Source organism: Taurulus bubalis, assembly GCF_910589615.1.
Source record: "Taurulus bubalis genome assembly, chromosome: 8".
Classification (NCBI taxonomy): Eukaryota; Metazoa; Chordata; class Actinopteri; order Perciformes; family Cottidae; genus Taurulus; species Taurulus bubalis.
The window spans coordinates 22,373,162-22,389,677 of record NC_136596.1 but is presented as its reverse complement, the minus strand read 5'-3'; the positions used below and the strand labels follow the sequence as shown (position 1 = coordinate 22,389,677).

The window sequence follows — 16,516 nt, the reverse complement described above, 5'->3', positions numbered from 1 at the left end:
CTCCCACCTCTTTGTGTTTTATATTGACTTTATTGTTTTAAATTGGAAGATTTAATTTTCTTTTGAACCAATTTGCCCCACTTAACTTTTCCTTGATAAATTTGTGGCGGTTTACTTATTTTAAATATAATTTTCTCTCTGCACTAAAATTATTCTGTTGTGCGTTGATTGTTTTTGTAACTTGATGGTGTAAAAAAATAAAATAAATACAGGCAGCATTATCACAGGGATTCTGCTTCAGTGCGAGCACGGGCAGAGACAGAAGGTAAAACTAATAAGGTGTTAAAAGCAGGGAGACTTTTCAGCTTGTGGCTTGCTATTGTTAGCCTGCTAGCCCTTGCAGCGTGTGCTTGTGCACCTGCCCACAGCACAGTATGTTCAGTCCCTATTAGTTCTCTGCAAGGGAGTAAAGTCTGGTTTTCCAAATCTGCTCTGACTGGAGATTTAGGATGGCGATGCCGCTTGGCGGATGGTTATACGCGTTGGATCAGGGGCATTAAGCTCACACTACCCGAAGGCTTCTGGCCACATTGTTCTCACTGAGCCGGGCTTCTTAAGCGCTCAGTGTAAACAGAACTTCTTTACAATAAATTTCAAGTACATACACTGTAAAGATTAGAAACTCCCCTTTTCGATGTCCTCTCCCTTACCTAGTATAGTACAATTATACATGCTTGGTCAAGTAAGATCCTTATAACACTTGAGATTGTATTTCTTGAGAACGGCAGCTTTCTCCTCACAGAGGAGACAGATAATTCACATTAAGCTTGAAGAATAAAATCAGTTGTCCAGTCTGGCTGCAGTGCTCCAGGTCAACCTCTATTTTAGGTTTAGAAAAGGGCATTTTGGTGTCAGGTGAACTGTGGTAAATTAGAGTTGCTTGCCTGCAGAATGTTACATGTAAAATAGAAAGACAACTGTGGCAGAATAAATTATTTTTTCAAAGAATGGTAAACGAAATCAGCTCGATTTAACAATAAATTCATGTGGTGAGCCTTATGAAATAGTTTTCGTGGGCCAAACCAAGCCCCAGAGCCAGTGGTTTGAGACCCCTTTTGAACACCAGACATTTTTCAAAAAAATTCCGAATGGTTTTGCATACCCATGCTAAATACAGAATATCCACAAGGTATAATACACCGAAAACACTTGTGAGACTAGTTAAGAGGTTGATATAGCAGTATATGTGTTACTGGTTTATTGGTTGATGATAGAACACAGGAAAGCAAAAAAAGAAAGAAAGAACTTCCAAAAACAAAACAAACTCCAGAATGTATTTTCTCTTTTTCATTATGCACATCATCGCTTTTTTCTACTATAAAATAGCACTTTGTGTTAACAGTGTCTCTGCAAAGTATGACTTTGATTAAGTGAAGTTAAATATTTTTAGTAATTAATTTAGTGCAAACTCCGTGAACCGTAGGTTTAGATAAGCTGAAAGCAAAAACGCCCTAACTTTCTTCCTGGACCTCGGATGCCTCTGGTTCCACAACAGAGGGGCTCTGCTCAAGCAGATGCACCAATACATACCAATCAAGTATCGTTTCTTCCATAAGTAAGTCATATTTCAGTTTTTTGGCTGGAATGTGGGTGATATCTTGCTGAGGCTTTGTCTCACAAGGGATTTGACGGATTCTGTAGGTCGTAAGCTTTCCAGAAAGGTGCGCCATTCATGTGTGGCATAAAGTTAGGTCTATAAAACATACTATTTTCATAACTTGGGAGCTCTCTTGAGTCACTTTTGAGTCCTTCGAGACATATTTATGATTTGTGTTAATATTTATGGTTGAATTGTGTTATAAACATGTACAATGGGCTTATATGCTCTTGTAAGGCCCTGTTATCAGTGGCTCTGGTATCGATTCATGGGAGTACGAGGACTTGGAGAGTGAGGAAGAGATTTATTAAACAACACTAAGAGTCTAGAGCAACACTAGACTTCGATTGTGAAAACAGGAGATACACTTAGATGAAAATATAACTATTGATTGAAAAGTCTCTTCAAAAGTTTCTGTTTGTTTTTCTGTCATGCTCTCTCTTTCTCTCTCTCTCTCTCTATTTCTCTCTCTCTCTCTCTCTCACGCTCATCCTTCTTCTTTCATTGGAGTAGTCTATGTAGTCAGGTTGTGTTTCTTTGTAGTTGTTTTGTGTCTTATTGTAATTGACTCTTTTTTGTTTTATCCCTTTTTGTAGTCGTTTTGCATCTATTTGTAGTCGTCTTGTGTCTCTTTGTAGTCATTTTGAGTGTGCTTGTTGTTTCTTTGTGTGTCTTTGTCATTTTGTGGTTGTTTTGCCCCTTTTCGTAGTGGCCGTGAGGCTCTGCAGTAAGTCTCTTTGGTGGCCTTGCAGGGGTTTTATGTTTGGTCATTTTCAGCCTCTTCTTGGTTGGTACATGTATCTTTGAATTACATTTTGTTTGTGAAGGTCAGAGGGCCCCTGCCACTTTAGTAAGAACATGATGTACAGTAACAAGTCAACACATTTAGCCAGGGTAAATGTGTTTCTCTGTAGGTGTTGACTGAGCAGTCACCTGATTGGTCAGAGTGTTGGTGGGCAGCTGCTGGAGGGTTTTCTGCATTCAGAGGTGACTTGCGAGTCCCTCCTCCACTGGTTTCTGCTTTGGTACGCACTGATGTAGGCCAGCACCGTCTAATTTCTAGCAGTCATTTTGTAGGCGTATGTTTGGAATGGGGCCATCCAAATGTATCATCCTTAAGTCTTCAAGCATCACGTCACCCACTGTGAGCCTGGACGTTTCTCTACTCTCATTTTCAATTGGACAATTCTTTCTGCTTCAAAATTGCTTCACTAAAACAATACATGCTGTGATGTCAACACAAGAAAAATATCTCCACTTCAACATAAGAAGTATTGATGTTGCAATGTCACTGAAAAGATGTCAATCAAATTTGTAAAAATATACATTCATCAACCGTTTCATCAATAGCATAAGTCACCAGGTCCCAAAGGAAAAAGACTTACATATGGAGAGTGTTAGATGTTTTAAATAAGACCATCAAAAAACTGTGAGTAAGCAAGTTATAAACAGTGGGGTAAGAAAAATATTCCGACTTGGAAAAAGGAAAAGTGCCACAGTGTAGGAATAGTCTATTAAAAGTAAAAGTATTGTATTTTAAATCTACTGAAGTAAAAGTATTAATGAACCACATTGTCAAAAATGAAGTACTGGACGTGGGAGTCATATTACCACATTATATTATTCCTACTGATACATTAATGTGCAAGTAACATTTTACGATTGCAGATGGCCATGATGGAGCTAAATGCTACGTACTACTTACAATTTGGTCGTAACTAGTAAGTAACTTAAAAGTAGAAGTATAACATTGTATAAATCATAAATAAGGTACATACTGCAAAGTACAAGTCCCTAAAAAGTGTAACTTTTGTACAGTAGTTGAGTAATTGCCCTTGGTTGGTTCCCACCACCGGCTACGTTGGCTCTGTAATGATGTAATTCACGAGGTGTTTGTTAGAAGCGATTGGTGTGATTGAGAAAAGGGTCCATATTGAAGAATGAAAACATGACGCCTATTTTGGTTGTCCTGAATTTTAAGATGCCTTGTTTCCATAAAGTAAATGTATCTTAAATAAGTGTACTGTAGGATAGTAGGATAGTTTTGTATGTTCTGTATTGTCCGTCTGAAGCGCTTTAGTCCATGTGTCAATATTTAGCATAACCTTCTGCGTCATTCTAACCGTAAACTGAAAGTTGTCACTGAGTTATAGGGATATTGTGTATTTAAACCTTCATTGGACAGATGAAGAGTGGTAATTGGGAGAGAGGTATGTCCTGCAACAAAGGTCCCATGGTTGGAATTTAACTGAGGTTGTGTAGTTTCGTGGCGTTTGGTTTGTTCAACACAAGCCTCTGTGTTTTGCAGGGCTGTCCTGAATACCAAAAGAGAGAGAGAGAGAACCTCCTTCTTTTTAAGCATCACCCTTTACTCTGTCAGTCAGTGAGAGCAACAGATATCAGCTTTTACTTTACTTTGCCATTAATTGTGTAACAAGAGATGGAGACATACATCTGATATAAAGGGTTTTTATTTTTATTTAAGAAAAAAAACACTGCAAAATGTGCAACAATCACTTCAAAAAAATGACATTAAGCGCCCATAATAACACATGTGTTCACATTAAGGCCTATAAACCCGTACAATAAATTAATATAATGTAGCCTCTGTCAACATATGAAATAGAAGAGCTGGCTTTGTTGAGACTGTCAGTCTATTGACCTCCTCCGCTGCGTTTCAGTACCCAGGATAGCGCTGAAGCAACACACACACACACACACACACACACACACTCACACACTCACACACACACACACACACACGCTACGCGCGACACACAGCGCTAATTGTGATTATTTGGGTAATGCATATATGAACAAAAAAAAACGTTCAATATTGATTTTCATGTTGATTACCATGGCAACGCTTTGACGCATATGGGTCAGCTTTAGTGTTTTGTAATCTCTCCTTCACCACAGCTGCACACCATGTTGTTATCTGTGTAAAGAGACACATCTCTGACCTTTTCAGCAAATGACACGTGACTTGAATGTTTACAAGACGGCATCATTTAACGGTCGAGCAACTCAAAGGTGTCGATGGGGATATGGTTTCACTGATAATGTCCTTGCAGGATGTAGCATAGAGATAATCGGGTTAATCATTTGTGTGCATTGAAGGGGGCTAATAAAACCCAGAGGCCGATGCAGTTTTGGAATCACAAAATGTACCAGAAAGTTTAGTTTGTCAGGGACACGGTGTTTACCCTCTGGCAACTTGGGTTTGGAAGCATATAAGAGATTTATTATGGTTGCATAAATAATAAAAAGGTCAGAGGTCAGGTCAGAGCAAGTGAGCCACAGAATATCGCTGCCAGAGAAAAGGTCGGTCTGTGGTTTCTCAACTTTTAAACTGCTTTAATGTTTAACTTTATTTCACCATTCAAGTCCCATTTAAAGTTGAACCTTCTTTTGCCAGAGCAACCACGCCGTTACGACAGTGTAAGAAGTCCCAGACAAAATAATGCACAATGCAAACAGATTAAACAACACGACAAAGCAAACAAGGTCAAACAGAGTTCATAATCTCTTATTTAAAACAAAGGTTTAGAAAATTCTACTGCAAAGATGTGTCACCACCACGTTGTTTGTAAAGCTAAAAACAAAAAGATGTTTCAACAACTCGGCTTCTTTTGATAAATAAAACCATGGAAAGAATCAAGCGGTATCCAAACACTTCTGTGTTTTATTGTTTTAAATGTAATTTGCATCGACGCCCATAAACAAACATGAATGCATTACTTTGACGTGAGTCTTTCGGAGCTCAACAAGTACAACCACGGCTTTCAACCACTGAGCAGCTCTACTGGAGGCAACAGGTGTTGCGTAATCTTGGTACTGGTACTGGTTGAGGGAACAGATAGTGTTGCACTGGTTATTCAGCCTGTCCATAGAGTTCAGTGACCTGGCAGTGAACACTGAGCATTTCTGACTGAGACTATTGCTCGATTCAGTGCTGCTGTTCATCTACAAGTGGCAGATAGCTTTCCTTTAATGTCATATTTCAAGAATCTAGACTTTTTAACAGTTCCTGCAAATTTAAAAAAAAAAAAGGCAGCAAAGTCTTAAAACAATAATTTTAGAAAAATGTCTTATCTTGACAAAGTTATAGTTATTGAGATTAATAGTGAACAAATGTGATTTTGGTAGAACAGCAATCTACTGACATGAGGCATTTTAGTTTTTAGTTTACTCTCTATTCTATTCATTGTCAGTCTTGTGTTTGATTGAAACAGGTCTGTTCTTCCGGACAGGCGCAGTCAATCATTTTTTTTAAACGATATCCAACTGCTAATTAAAGGTGTTTTCTTTCCCTGTTTTTTTCAGTGTTATTATCCAGTACATGCAGTTCTCATGTTGTGCAGAACAGTTGTACTTTAGACAAACTAACATAAATCATTAATCTTTTCATGTGGAAATGTGAAAAAGGGAGAAAGGGGTTCTTCAGCATTAAATACAGTGTAATGCATCACTGTGTTTATCCCTCTCGCTCTCAGGGGAAGTTGGTGAAGTACTTCAGCCGCCAGCTGTCCTGTAAGTGCAAAGTGGCCTTAGAGGAGCGCAGCGTCGAGCTGGAGGACTTCCCTCGCCTCGGCCACTGGTTCCGCATCGTCAACCTGAGGAAGGAGGTCACACAGGTAACATGTCCTGTCTCTCCTATAGTTACATATATGTGGGAATGTAAGATGACGCAGCTCAAATTAAAACCCTGGTATCTTTATAATGAACAGATCAGCGCTGTCAAATAAAATCAGAAAGATCTGATGACTCTGATAACGCCACATTCACATCATTTTCATAATCATCAAACCATCCAGTGACTGCTTGTGTCTTTTAAGGAAATATCTGCATCTGTTATGTTTCTTCCGTCATTTGATCAGGTTTCTTCTTTAATTTGACATTCTCTGCTAGAAAGTGATCACTGAGTTGTGTAACGTAAGTAGCAGATGCTATGTGTGTGATATGGTTTTCAGTTTAGTATATATATATTTTTTGTATTGATCTCAACTAACCGTGGTGGTTTATTTGGAAAACATGCATACCATATTACTGGCCGAGGACTTTTTTTCGCTGCAGGTCATCTATTTCTACTCTTCATCCTGTCGTCTTTTATTCTATCAGTCAGCAGAAACTCCCACTGTAGTGTTTTATTAGTTCTCCTAATGGTCGCTAGATGCTGGCTTCAAGAACACCTTTTTAACTTTTCTCTCAAAATACAATTGTCAAGTTTTTCCACAGAAGTTTGTGTTCTCAAAAGTTATTATCACATCTTTCACTGTGTCTTTTGGTGGCAATTTGAAGATTATTTGTTCCTTTAATGAGCTATTAGCGCTTAAATTTACATGCTTTTACTCACTTGACAGCTGCTCTTGGTCATTACAGTCAGCCATGGTGTTTGCAGCTTGTTTGGTTTTAAAGTATAGGTTTATATTTCATTCGTGGCAAGAGATTAACCCAAATTCATGCTTTAAAAAGTGAAACAGACAACCCACCGTTTTCTTTACCGTCCATGACCTCTTTCCACTTTTAACCGACGAGAAAACAAAAAAATTGTACAATCTTCTCCACAACTTCTGCATCTTTCACTGTAAACCAAATGTTTCTTGTGTTAATATGAGATTGTAACGGTGTGTGTGTGTCTATGTGGTATGTTTTGCAGGAGATGAGCCCGGGTGAGGTGACCCTGGAGGGCCTGCTGGAGAAGAGCGAGGAGCAGGTGTGTGAGCTGCTGCAGAAGTTTGGCGCCAACGAAGAAGAGTGCGCCCGACTCAACGCCTCCCTCTCCTGCCTCGGAAAGGCCCACCAGCTCGGTGAGCGTCCACCCAAAACGATGAGCTCACACATCCGTAGAAACGCCTGCCTTTAAATGTCCTTAAAGGAAAATACGAGAACCACAAATTGTAAAAGCGCATTCCTTATTAATTTAAAAATGTAGTTTTTAAAATAACCATCTATCTAGCTTGATATTATAATGTTCAAGCTAACATAGACATTATTTATAAGAAGATTTTGTCAATGTTTGTCTCTATCGCAGTTTCTTGTTATGGGTGTTAAGTGATTGACAGGAAGTGGAGTGGACTATAATGTAGTAATCTTTTGTAGGGTACAAAAAGAAATACCAGCAGTACTGTAATGTGTAAGAAGGGCAAACTAAACTATTGGTACACTTCTGGTGGTTTCCCCCTAAAATACAAATCATATTTACTGTATTTAAATTCAGCTTTGACACGTTATTTCCATGGTTGATGCTGGCATTTTATTTTTTATAAACACAATTTGAAGCAAGGACTGTTGTGGAAAATGATCTCTGTTGCATTGAAGGACTCTTATTTTAAGTAAAGTATTTATTTATTGGGGTATTTTAGGCTTTTGTTTGAGCTGACAGGAATTCAGGGAACATGCAACACAGATCTGGACTCTAACTAAGGGATGTAATTAAAAACTGTGTCTTAAAACTGTAGTTACCAGTTTGCAATTAATAGCAACAGATACAAATCTGAAAAATTCTTAACATTATTTTCACAACAGGTGTGATCACTCATTTTTTGTCAACATAGCTTATGAATTCTTTCCCACTTGACAATATTTATTTGAGAAACAAATGAGTACAACTATCATATATTACTTCTAATACTGTCTAATATCTGTATAATTAGATTGTTATACAAGCTGAAATACTAAATGTTTGCCCAGAAAGTAGGAAACCAATCTGAAAACACAGTATGGTTCAGAAACTGTCTTGCAGTGATTTAAACATATTTGCAATTTATAGTTAATGAGCCAAAAAAAACAAAGACACAGTTGTGACGCACACTAAAAAGCAGAAGGATGCTTGTTTACAGTACATCCTGCTGTATTTAGCAACAACGCAACGCATTACATCATTTCTTAATGACTTCAGAAAAGGAGAATTGTGTTTGATATCGAGATGACAAGATTAGAAATAGAACAGGAGAGTAAAACAGAGTGTTATTATGTGTGTATCTATTTTAATTATCAAGAGTGTAGTTTAGCACAGTGACACCAGTCTAAACAGCAATATATAGGGTGCATAAAATCAATGGTATTTATATTCTGTTAACTTGTCCATGATAGGAACATTAGGTCTTCATATAATATATATAATATACACTGTCATATCACAAATGTAGTATATATTACCACAGTTTAAACAAGTAATATAAAGTTCAGATTGTCTTTGTGTGTGATGCAGATCTTAAAGGAAAGCTTTGTTAAGAATATTATTCATGCATCTACATAATTAACTATATGTCACAAGTAATGGTCGCAGTTTATTATTTCATGAAACAAAGAAACACCGTTTATTAGTGATCTGTGACGTACAGTAATATACGTTTTGCATATTCCTGATCTCTTTGTATATGGACTATAAAAACAAGACAAAAATGTAAATCAGCTATAGTTTGATGTTCTATTCATTCATGGGATTTAACAAAAACATGACCCCTCATTTTGATAGATAGATAGATAGATAGATAGATAGATACTTTATTAATCCCCAAGGGGAAATTTGTAGTCATAGTAGCGCCTTACAACTTGAAGATACAAATAAACACACAAGATAAAATACATATAAAGAAGCAACAGGGATGAAAGATATATACAAATAAAATAAGAATAAAGTAATATATATATATACACAATAAAATAAAATAGAATACAACTAACTGGAATGAAATATATTTATAGCCACAGAGTTTCTGATTTCAGTCAGAAAGCTTTGCCTTAACTTATTTAATTTATTTAATCAAAAACCATTTCCAACTGTTTGATTGACACACGTAAGACAGTCTTAGAATACCAGTACGAGAGATGAAATGCACAGGATACCCAGTGCTGTTGGTGTGCCTGTAGGTGGCACTGTTGTCTTCATATGTTCAGCCACAGCGGTTCAGCCCTGCTCTTTTATTCTCATCTGTAAATTAAACTGAATCACTTGTGTGCCAAACGGTTCATGTTTCTATCAGAAATAAGACGCCACCTGTTTAGAGCGACGGCTTTCATGGTGTCGATAAATCCCGACTCCAATGTTATTATGAACCATTATTACAGCAATTATTGGTAGCAATTCAAAAAGATTAGTGATGCGCTACATCCAATTCCTGTGTCACAGTCATGTGAAATAATCAGTCAGGACTTATGCGCTTGCATAGAAAAGTCAACAAACTCACTTTAACAGCTTCAGCTTCTGTCTTGAACGAGTCAAACTGTTCTGTGTTTTTTGAACATCTTTTGTACGGTGGCCCAGAGAGTTCAACATACTGCAAATTAAGAAGATGCAAATAGACACAACTCCAGCATGTGAAGAAACATCTTCATAACATTGACTACACACAGCATGACGCTCACAGCACAGCGGAAGAGGACACTGAAAAGTGATGCGCACGGCTGGGACACGCTTGTCGTTGCCATAGTTTGTGGTTTATGAATTTATTGAAGTGGACTGTCAGTCAATGTGTTCACATGATCCAGATATTATAGCCTGATAATAAACAAAAGGCTGACACTAGGTTTAACAGTGCATCGATTATCTGCAATAGTATCTGACTCATGCAATCACATTGTTTAAATAAGCCAAAATATGTTTTATTTACGGTCTATTCCAACGTTACGGATGGATAGAAGTCTTCAATAACTTCATAATCCATGAACGGCATCAGCAAGCGTTGCATGTCCCAGCAGAGTGCACCACTCTTTAGTGTCCCCTGGTTTGAGTTGTGAGCTTCTTGCAGCGCTTTTATTTAAATCCTGCATGTTTGTGTCAAATTGATGTTTTTGTGTGTTGTGAAAATGTTTTTTCATTTGATTTAGTTGTGTTTACATGCATTTGTTTTTCTTAATTTGTGCACGGAGCTCCCAGGGCAACCAACTTTTTACATCATTTGGAACACAGCCTCTCTTTTACAATTGTTTTTTATTATAATGTATAATTATTATAATGTATTTTCCACCAGTTGGGAGCTACTGCTTATACATCTTCTACCACATCACTCCACCTGAGCAGAGGTCAACTCAGGCAGGCTGGGTGGAAACACCTGTTGTTGTGCCGGCCCTTTAAGAGCCCTTTAATGTACCTCTTTATTCCATCATCCTGCAGGGATGCATGCGACCCACTGTAATTAACACTGAGAAAAACATTAAAGTCACATGTTTGTAGTGCAAATGAGGAATACGTTGCTGTTGTAGTCATGATGAACAAGTAATAATATTTTCCTGCTTTAAATATAGTTTTCTTATCTAGAGAATAACTGCATGTTAATGTGCGCATGTTGGTGCAAAGGTTTATATGATATTTATATGAGGTTTATATGATGGTTAGTGCCGTCCACAAGGGAGCTTTTTGTAAAGGGCAAAATAAATGTAATGACTACTTTTATATAGTGCTTCACAGCCTATTTACACAAACACTCACACACTATAGGCAGCGAGCTACTATGCATGCCGCTGACATGACCATTACAAGCAATTTAGGGTTCAGTGTCTTGCTCAAAGACACTTTGGTATATGGGGAGTAGGAGCTGGGGATCGAACCACTAACCCCTGTGATTAGTGGACGACTCACTCTTCCTCCGGATTAAATATGTGCAAATTATAGTGGTATTTCTTTAGCAAGTATTTTGGAGGGGCTTAAATTGCTTTATTTGACTTTATGATCTCACAATTATGAGATAATCTCAGTTATGATCTCATAATTATGACTTTTTAACTCATAATTTTTTTTAACGTGTGGAAACGGGCTTCCATAGTCATTTAATGCCATGCGTGTGTTACTTTTTTTGCATTTTGTAGAGATTGCCCGTCTTTTGTCACATCTTTGTTTTTAAACATTATGTTCTTAAGAATTCATTCAAAGATGGTCACCTGGTATTATTTGTATATTTAAGTGACTTGCTGTGATGCCACAGAGTGCATTACTTTTGTTTCGTGGTTGCACACCAGGTGGCGCTGCAGGCCGCACTTTGTTTTCAGCCTGGGCTTTTGCAATGATACAAATGAACCAGAAAGCGGCAGTAGAACATCACCAAAACAGGGCTGCGAGGTTTAGTAACAACCTTTTGTAAACCCGTTTGATAACATGTCTGTTTCTCCTCTACTCCCACACACACACACACACACACACACACACACACACACACACACACACACACACACACACACACACTGTTCTGTAACAGATGTCCTTTCAGACGGAAAGCTCTGCTGAATAATTAAGCAAATAAACTTGAGTAGTTTTTCTCCAATGTGCCCTTAACAAAACCGTATTTATTTAAAGTGTTTTATTAGAGGAGGTTTAACTTGGCTGTTCTTCAAAGCATTTTAAAATAAAACAAATTTGTATGCGTTGAATTAAGATTCAGGCTTCAGACGAACAGATCTTTTAAAGCTCGGCCGTAAAACAACCGGCTCTTTGTGATTCTGCAGGTACCCAGCTGGCCTCTCTGCTGCTCGCCACCTGTGTGCTTCTCTTAGTTCCTTCCTCTCGGTCTCTTCGGCTTGATTGGGGACGGAGGCGGTTGTGCAGCAGGGGAGACAGACAGGCGGGCGTCCTCTGGCAGAGTTCGTCATGCCTCAGTCCAGCTGGGTTCAGACCAGTCCGGCCTCAGGCGCCTCTGGAGACCAGCTCTCTTTTTTTTGCCATTACTGTCTAGAACTTTGGCAATTTTTTTCTTCTGGAGCTTTCAACTGCAACACTTCACTGGATAGAGACAGCTCAATTGTAACAGGGTAACCCCTTTCTCTGTTAAAAAATGATCCGATGTGAGTGGCCTTGTCGATCCGTCTCTGGCCTCTCTGACTGGTTTTGATTTGAGTTTCGGTGTTTTCTCAGACAGCTTGTCTGTTCCCTGTGTTCATTCAGGCGCTGTCCATGGTCCTTACCGTTGACCTGTAAAGTGATTCTGACAGCGCGACATGTCCTAAATGTTGCCAAAATGCTCACATTACTTCTTAGATGTGTTGTCATAATTACCCATACTTATGATATGTATAATCTATCTTTTGTAATCTAGAAGGGTTAAAGATAATGAAGTCGAGTCACATCTGAACCCCAAAACACCTTTAAATAGAACTATGTTTCTCTACGTCTGTTTCATTTCGTCCCTCTCAACTTCTCGCTCATCATCTTCTCCTGTCCTTCTGCTTATTGTTTACCGTTCTCTTCTCTGCCGGTCTCCTTCGCTCATTGCCTCAATCGTACTGCCCTCCCTCGCCCCGCTCTCCCTCTCTGGCTTTGCAAAGGCAGGCAGGGGTCTGGCCACAAAGAGCCACTAAAGGGCTCTCTAAACAGGGGGCTGGCTGGAGATGTGCAAATGCACCACGGCCTCCTCACCACCACCCGGAGCGGTGAGAGGCACTTACAGCCAAGAGAAATACAGGCTGTGCGGCAGCGTTCTTCATATTCTTACCCAGATGGAGCTCTCAGAGGGAGATATGTCATTGTTGTGTGTGTGTGCATGTATGTGTATGTATTTATATATATATATATATACTAGAAGACATGTATGTGTTTGTAAGGGTTGCACAGCCACGTGAGAGCATTTAGTACTCATATACCGCTCAGTAAAAAGCAGAGGATGTTCTTACATCCTGTGTCTTTTTAAAGAGTAATATTCCTCTTTTAAAAATCTGGGGGTTGTTGCAAAAGTACAGATATACTCAACCATGAATATCAAGAGCACAGAAGAGGATTTACAGATTTATGCCACATTCTTTTCCAAAGAAAATATGTTGATCCAGTTTATGAGTCATCAGGAATTATGTTCAAATTGGCAGACATGGACATCCATATACTTTACAGTCTTGGCAGTCATATACATCACCAGAGCAAAAGAGAACATCATCAGTGAATGTATGTTGCTCTGTGGTGTAATGGCTGGAGGAAGGAAACTAATGCAAGTTAATAGAATTTTTCACGACAGGCTCTTGGGGATTGCAGTCCACGAGTCCCGATGAGGATGAGTCATAAGATTCAGAGGCAGCCAGTCGGTCCTTTGTGCCGCAATATACACACATTATCCAGCCCGCCCCATATTTTCATATGGACAGTTTCTTGAATATGAGTTCAGGCTTGATTAGACTAATACTGTTGATCTTTACTTAGCACGACAGGTCTCCTCTGCATTAGTAATCTTTGATAGCGAAAAGGAACGTGCCTGTGCCCTTCTAACAGCTTTACATGCGTACAAACACCTAATTGGCTTCAAATGCCATCGTCAGAAAAGAGAGAGAGCGAGAGAGAGCGAGAGAGAGCGGTTCGGAGCAGAGGGAAGGGAAGGAGGCATGTGGGGGAAGAAGGACGCGGAATAACATGAGAGAAAATTAGGGTGAGAAAGAGGCAATGACACCAGGAGGTGAAAAAGAAACGTTGTCATGTCGAGAAGAAAAGAGCAGATGCAACGGGGAAGGAAAACGACCAGGAGAAGCATTGACCGAACCCCCGACACCCGTCTTCCTGAACACCCCGGGGTGGTCCTCCTTGGCTGCTAACTAATTAGCAGGGTATAGCGTTGAGTCCCACTGATTACACTGCAAGAACATCCATGAACCCTCAACTTAAAAGAGTCAATATTAAAAAGCGACGCTGCAACTATTGAACGCAGACAAATCCTGCTGACACTGGCAGTCAGATGAACCAGCTCGTGTCCTGGTGGCATTTCACTGCCATTTAGCCCAAAGAAGCAACGCATCTAGAGGTAATTAGTCCAATCATGAGGTCGTTATCTGCCTTTCTCAAAGCCTCACATGTTTAAAGATTGTCCCATTAATGATGTTGCCTTTGTGCCGTTGGCGTTAATCATTGCGTCAGGGGCATTGTTTGATGCAGGGAGATGCAGGTTTTTTTCAGGCAAAAGGAGATTATGGTGTCTCCAAAATTACATCTGACGTTATGCAAAAAATGCAAACAGCATTTCGATTTCGCTAATATCAGCGTTGTAGTACTCTGGGTTTTCGAGACGAGAGGTCCACCGATGCCAACACTTAAAGAGGTTGCCGATCGAAAATGGTGGGTCGGACATCCATCACATTTACACACAGACGGTAACGTAAAGTTTACATTTGAATTAATTGTAATATTAGTTACATATTACTTCATGCTTCTTATAATATAGGGCTAAAGAAAAAGGAAAGTAAGGTAATGTTAATTCAGCAGCAGTGGGAATGTTTTCTCAGAAAGAAATAAAGCCCTGCTATCAGCCGGCTGCTGCTCTGTTACATTACATTACATTACAGCCACCCAGTGTACATATTTAGGAACAACGTTTGATCCCATTTGGCTCCTACATTACATTTCATTTAGCTGACGCTTTTATCCAAAGCGACTTACAATAAGTGCATTCAACCATGAGTACAAACTACAACAAGAATCAAGAAAATACAATTTCTTCAATAAACAATCCCAGGAACACAGAACTGTGATTGTTGTTTGTCTTGTCTCGTCTAATGTCTGATGTATGCACCTTCCACCTAACTAAAATCCTCGTTTGTGTAAACATTCCTGGCAATAAACGGTTTCTGATTCTGATTCTGATAAAGTTGAAACGGCGTCTGAAAGTTGTGTTCAACTACAAGCCTTGAATCGAAAAATTAAATAAGCTCTGCATGAAAAGTAACTTCTCAAACTTTTAACAAGCACAAGACACACAAATTAAAATAAGGAGAATTTGAGATCACGTGAAACAAGAACTTCACAAGTCAAGTCTTGTTACTATTTCACCGGAGCAGTTGCTAAGATACGAGTGCACTTGATGAATTGATTCATTACTCGAAGCAACAGTTTTGTGATTGTGACGTCACTGCTTCTCTTGCAGAGAGATGTAACTTGGGTAACAGCCTGATACGCGCTGTCAAAGGCAGTGTGGCATACAGGAATATAATGAGGAAGCTCATCATTTAAATCAAAGGTTATTGGTCGAACATTTTCTAAAACTATCTCGTTGGATTTCGCAAGTTGCTAATTCTGAAATGGACGGTACAAATTGGCACCTGGTGCGTCAGGTGTTAAGATGCTCTAGACTTGACTGAAAGCAATCAGCTTTCCTCTTGCCTCTCAACTGTATTTTGAATCTTGGGGGTTTGAACCCTTCAATGGCCGTTGATTAGTCTCAGTCGTTTATCGAGTCACACTTTTACGTTTGGCCCGATGGGGTTTTATTCCTGCTGATGAAGGAGGCTTGAATTAGCATCCTCTTCGTCTCTCCTTACATATGTGGATGATCTTGCGGACCCGCTCGTCCCTTCTGCATCATGATGTCTTTCACGATGTCTGTGAGCTTGGTCCTCAGGCGGCCTGAGCGCAGAGCGGCAGGGACAGCTTCACTCGAGAGATCATCTTGACTATAAAACTATAGATCCACAAATTAGGAGGAAGGAGCCGCTGATTCTTGGCCAAAACGGACTGAGTTGAAATGAGAAGTTATCTCAAGTTCTCCTCATGTCATCACGGAAACCTAAATAAGGAGACAGCTGGCTGGAGTTCTCTGCCATCATTATTGTTGTAGTTAAATTATTCCTTGTTTGATCCAACTTTACATTTCATTTACAGTTATTGAAAGTGACTCCTGCCAATATGCGCCAGGCAGAAAGCAGCTATACTGCTGCTTTTTTTTCTTCTTCCCACAATCAAATGTTGACTTTCATATTCAAATATCTTTTTTTTTCTTATTCACATAAAAAACGAATTAAGAATATTGGTTGACAGCCCTACGTTGTACTTCTTAAACATTGTTGGACTCACGATCGATGGTTAAAAAGAGAAAAAAATGCCCCAATCTTTTTTATTTTTATTCTTTGCATTATTTCTCCTTGCAAAAGCCAACAGTTCCCAGAATGCAATTCGACCGCCGATAGTGCTGCAGAGCGAGGTGATAATTCTCTGAGTTTTTCACTATGAATAATCCC

General features: G+C 39.1%; 1 protein-coding gene across 2 annotated transcripts in view; it reads left to right on the top strand.

Annotated features, from left to right (window-relative positions):
• The window catches only part of ksr2 (kinase suppressor of ras 2), a gene marked incomplete at both ends in the record, with an annotated part of 89,901 nt that overhangs the window by 5,094 nt on the left and 68,291 nt on the right, over positions 1-16,516 (top strand). For both annotated transcript variants that reach the window (XM_079222467.1, XM_079222466.1), the window contains 2 exons: positions 6,094-6,234; positions 7,257-7,407. In XM_079222467.1, coding sequence (XP_079078593.1) covers positions 6,094-6,234; positions 7,257-7,407 — 292 coding nt within the window. The remainder of the gene's footprint in view (positions 1-6,093; positions 6,235-7,256; positions 7,408-16,516) is intronic.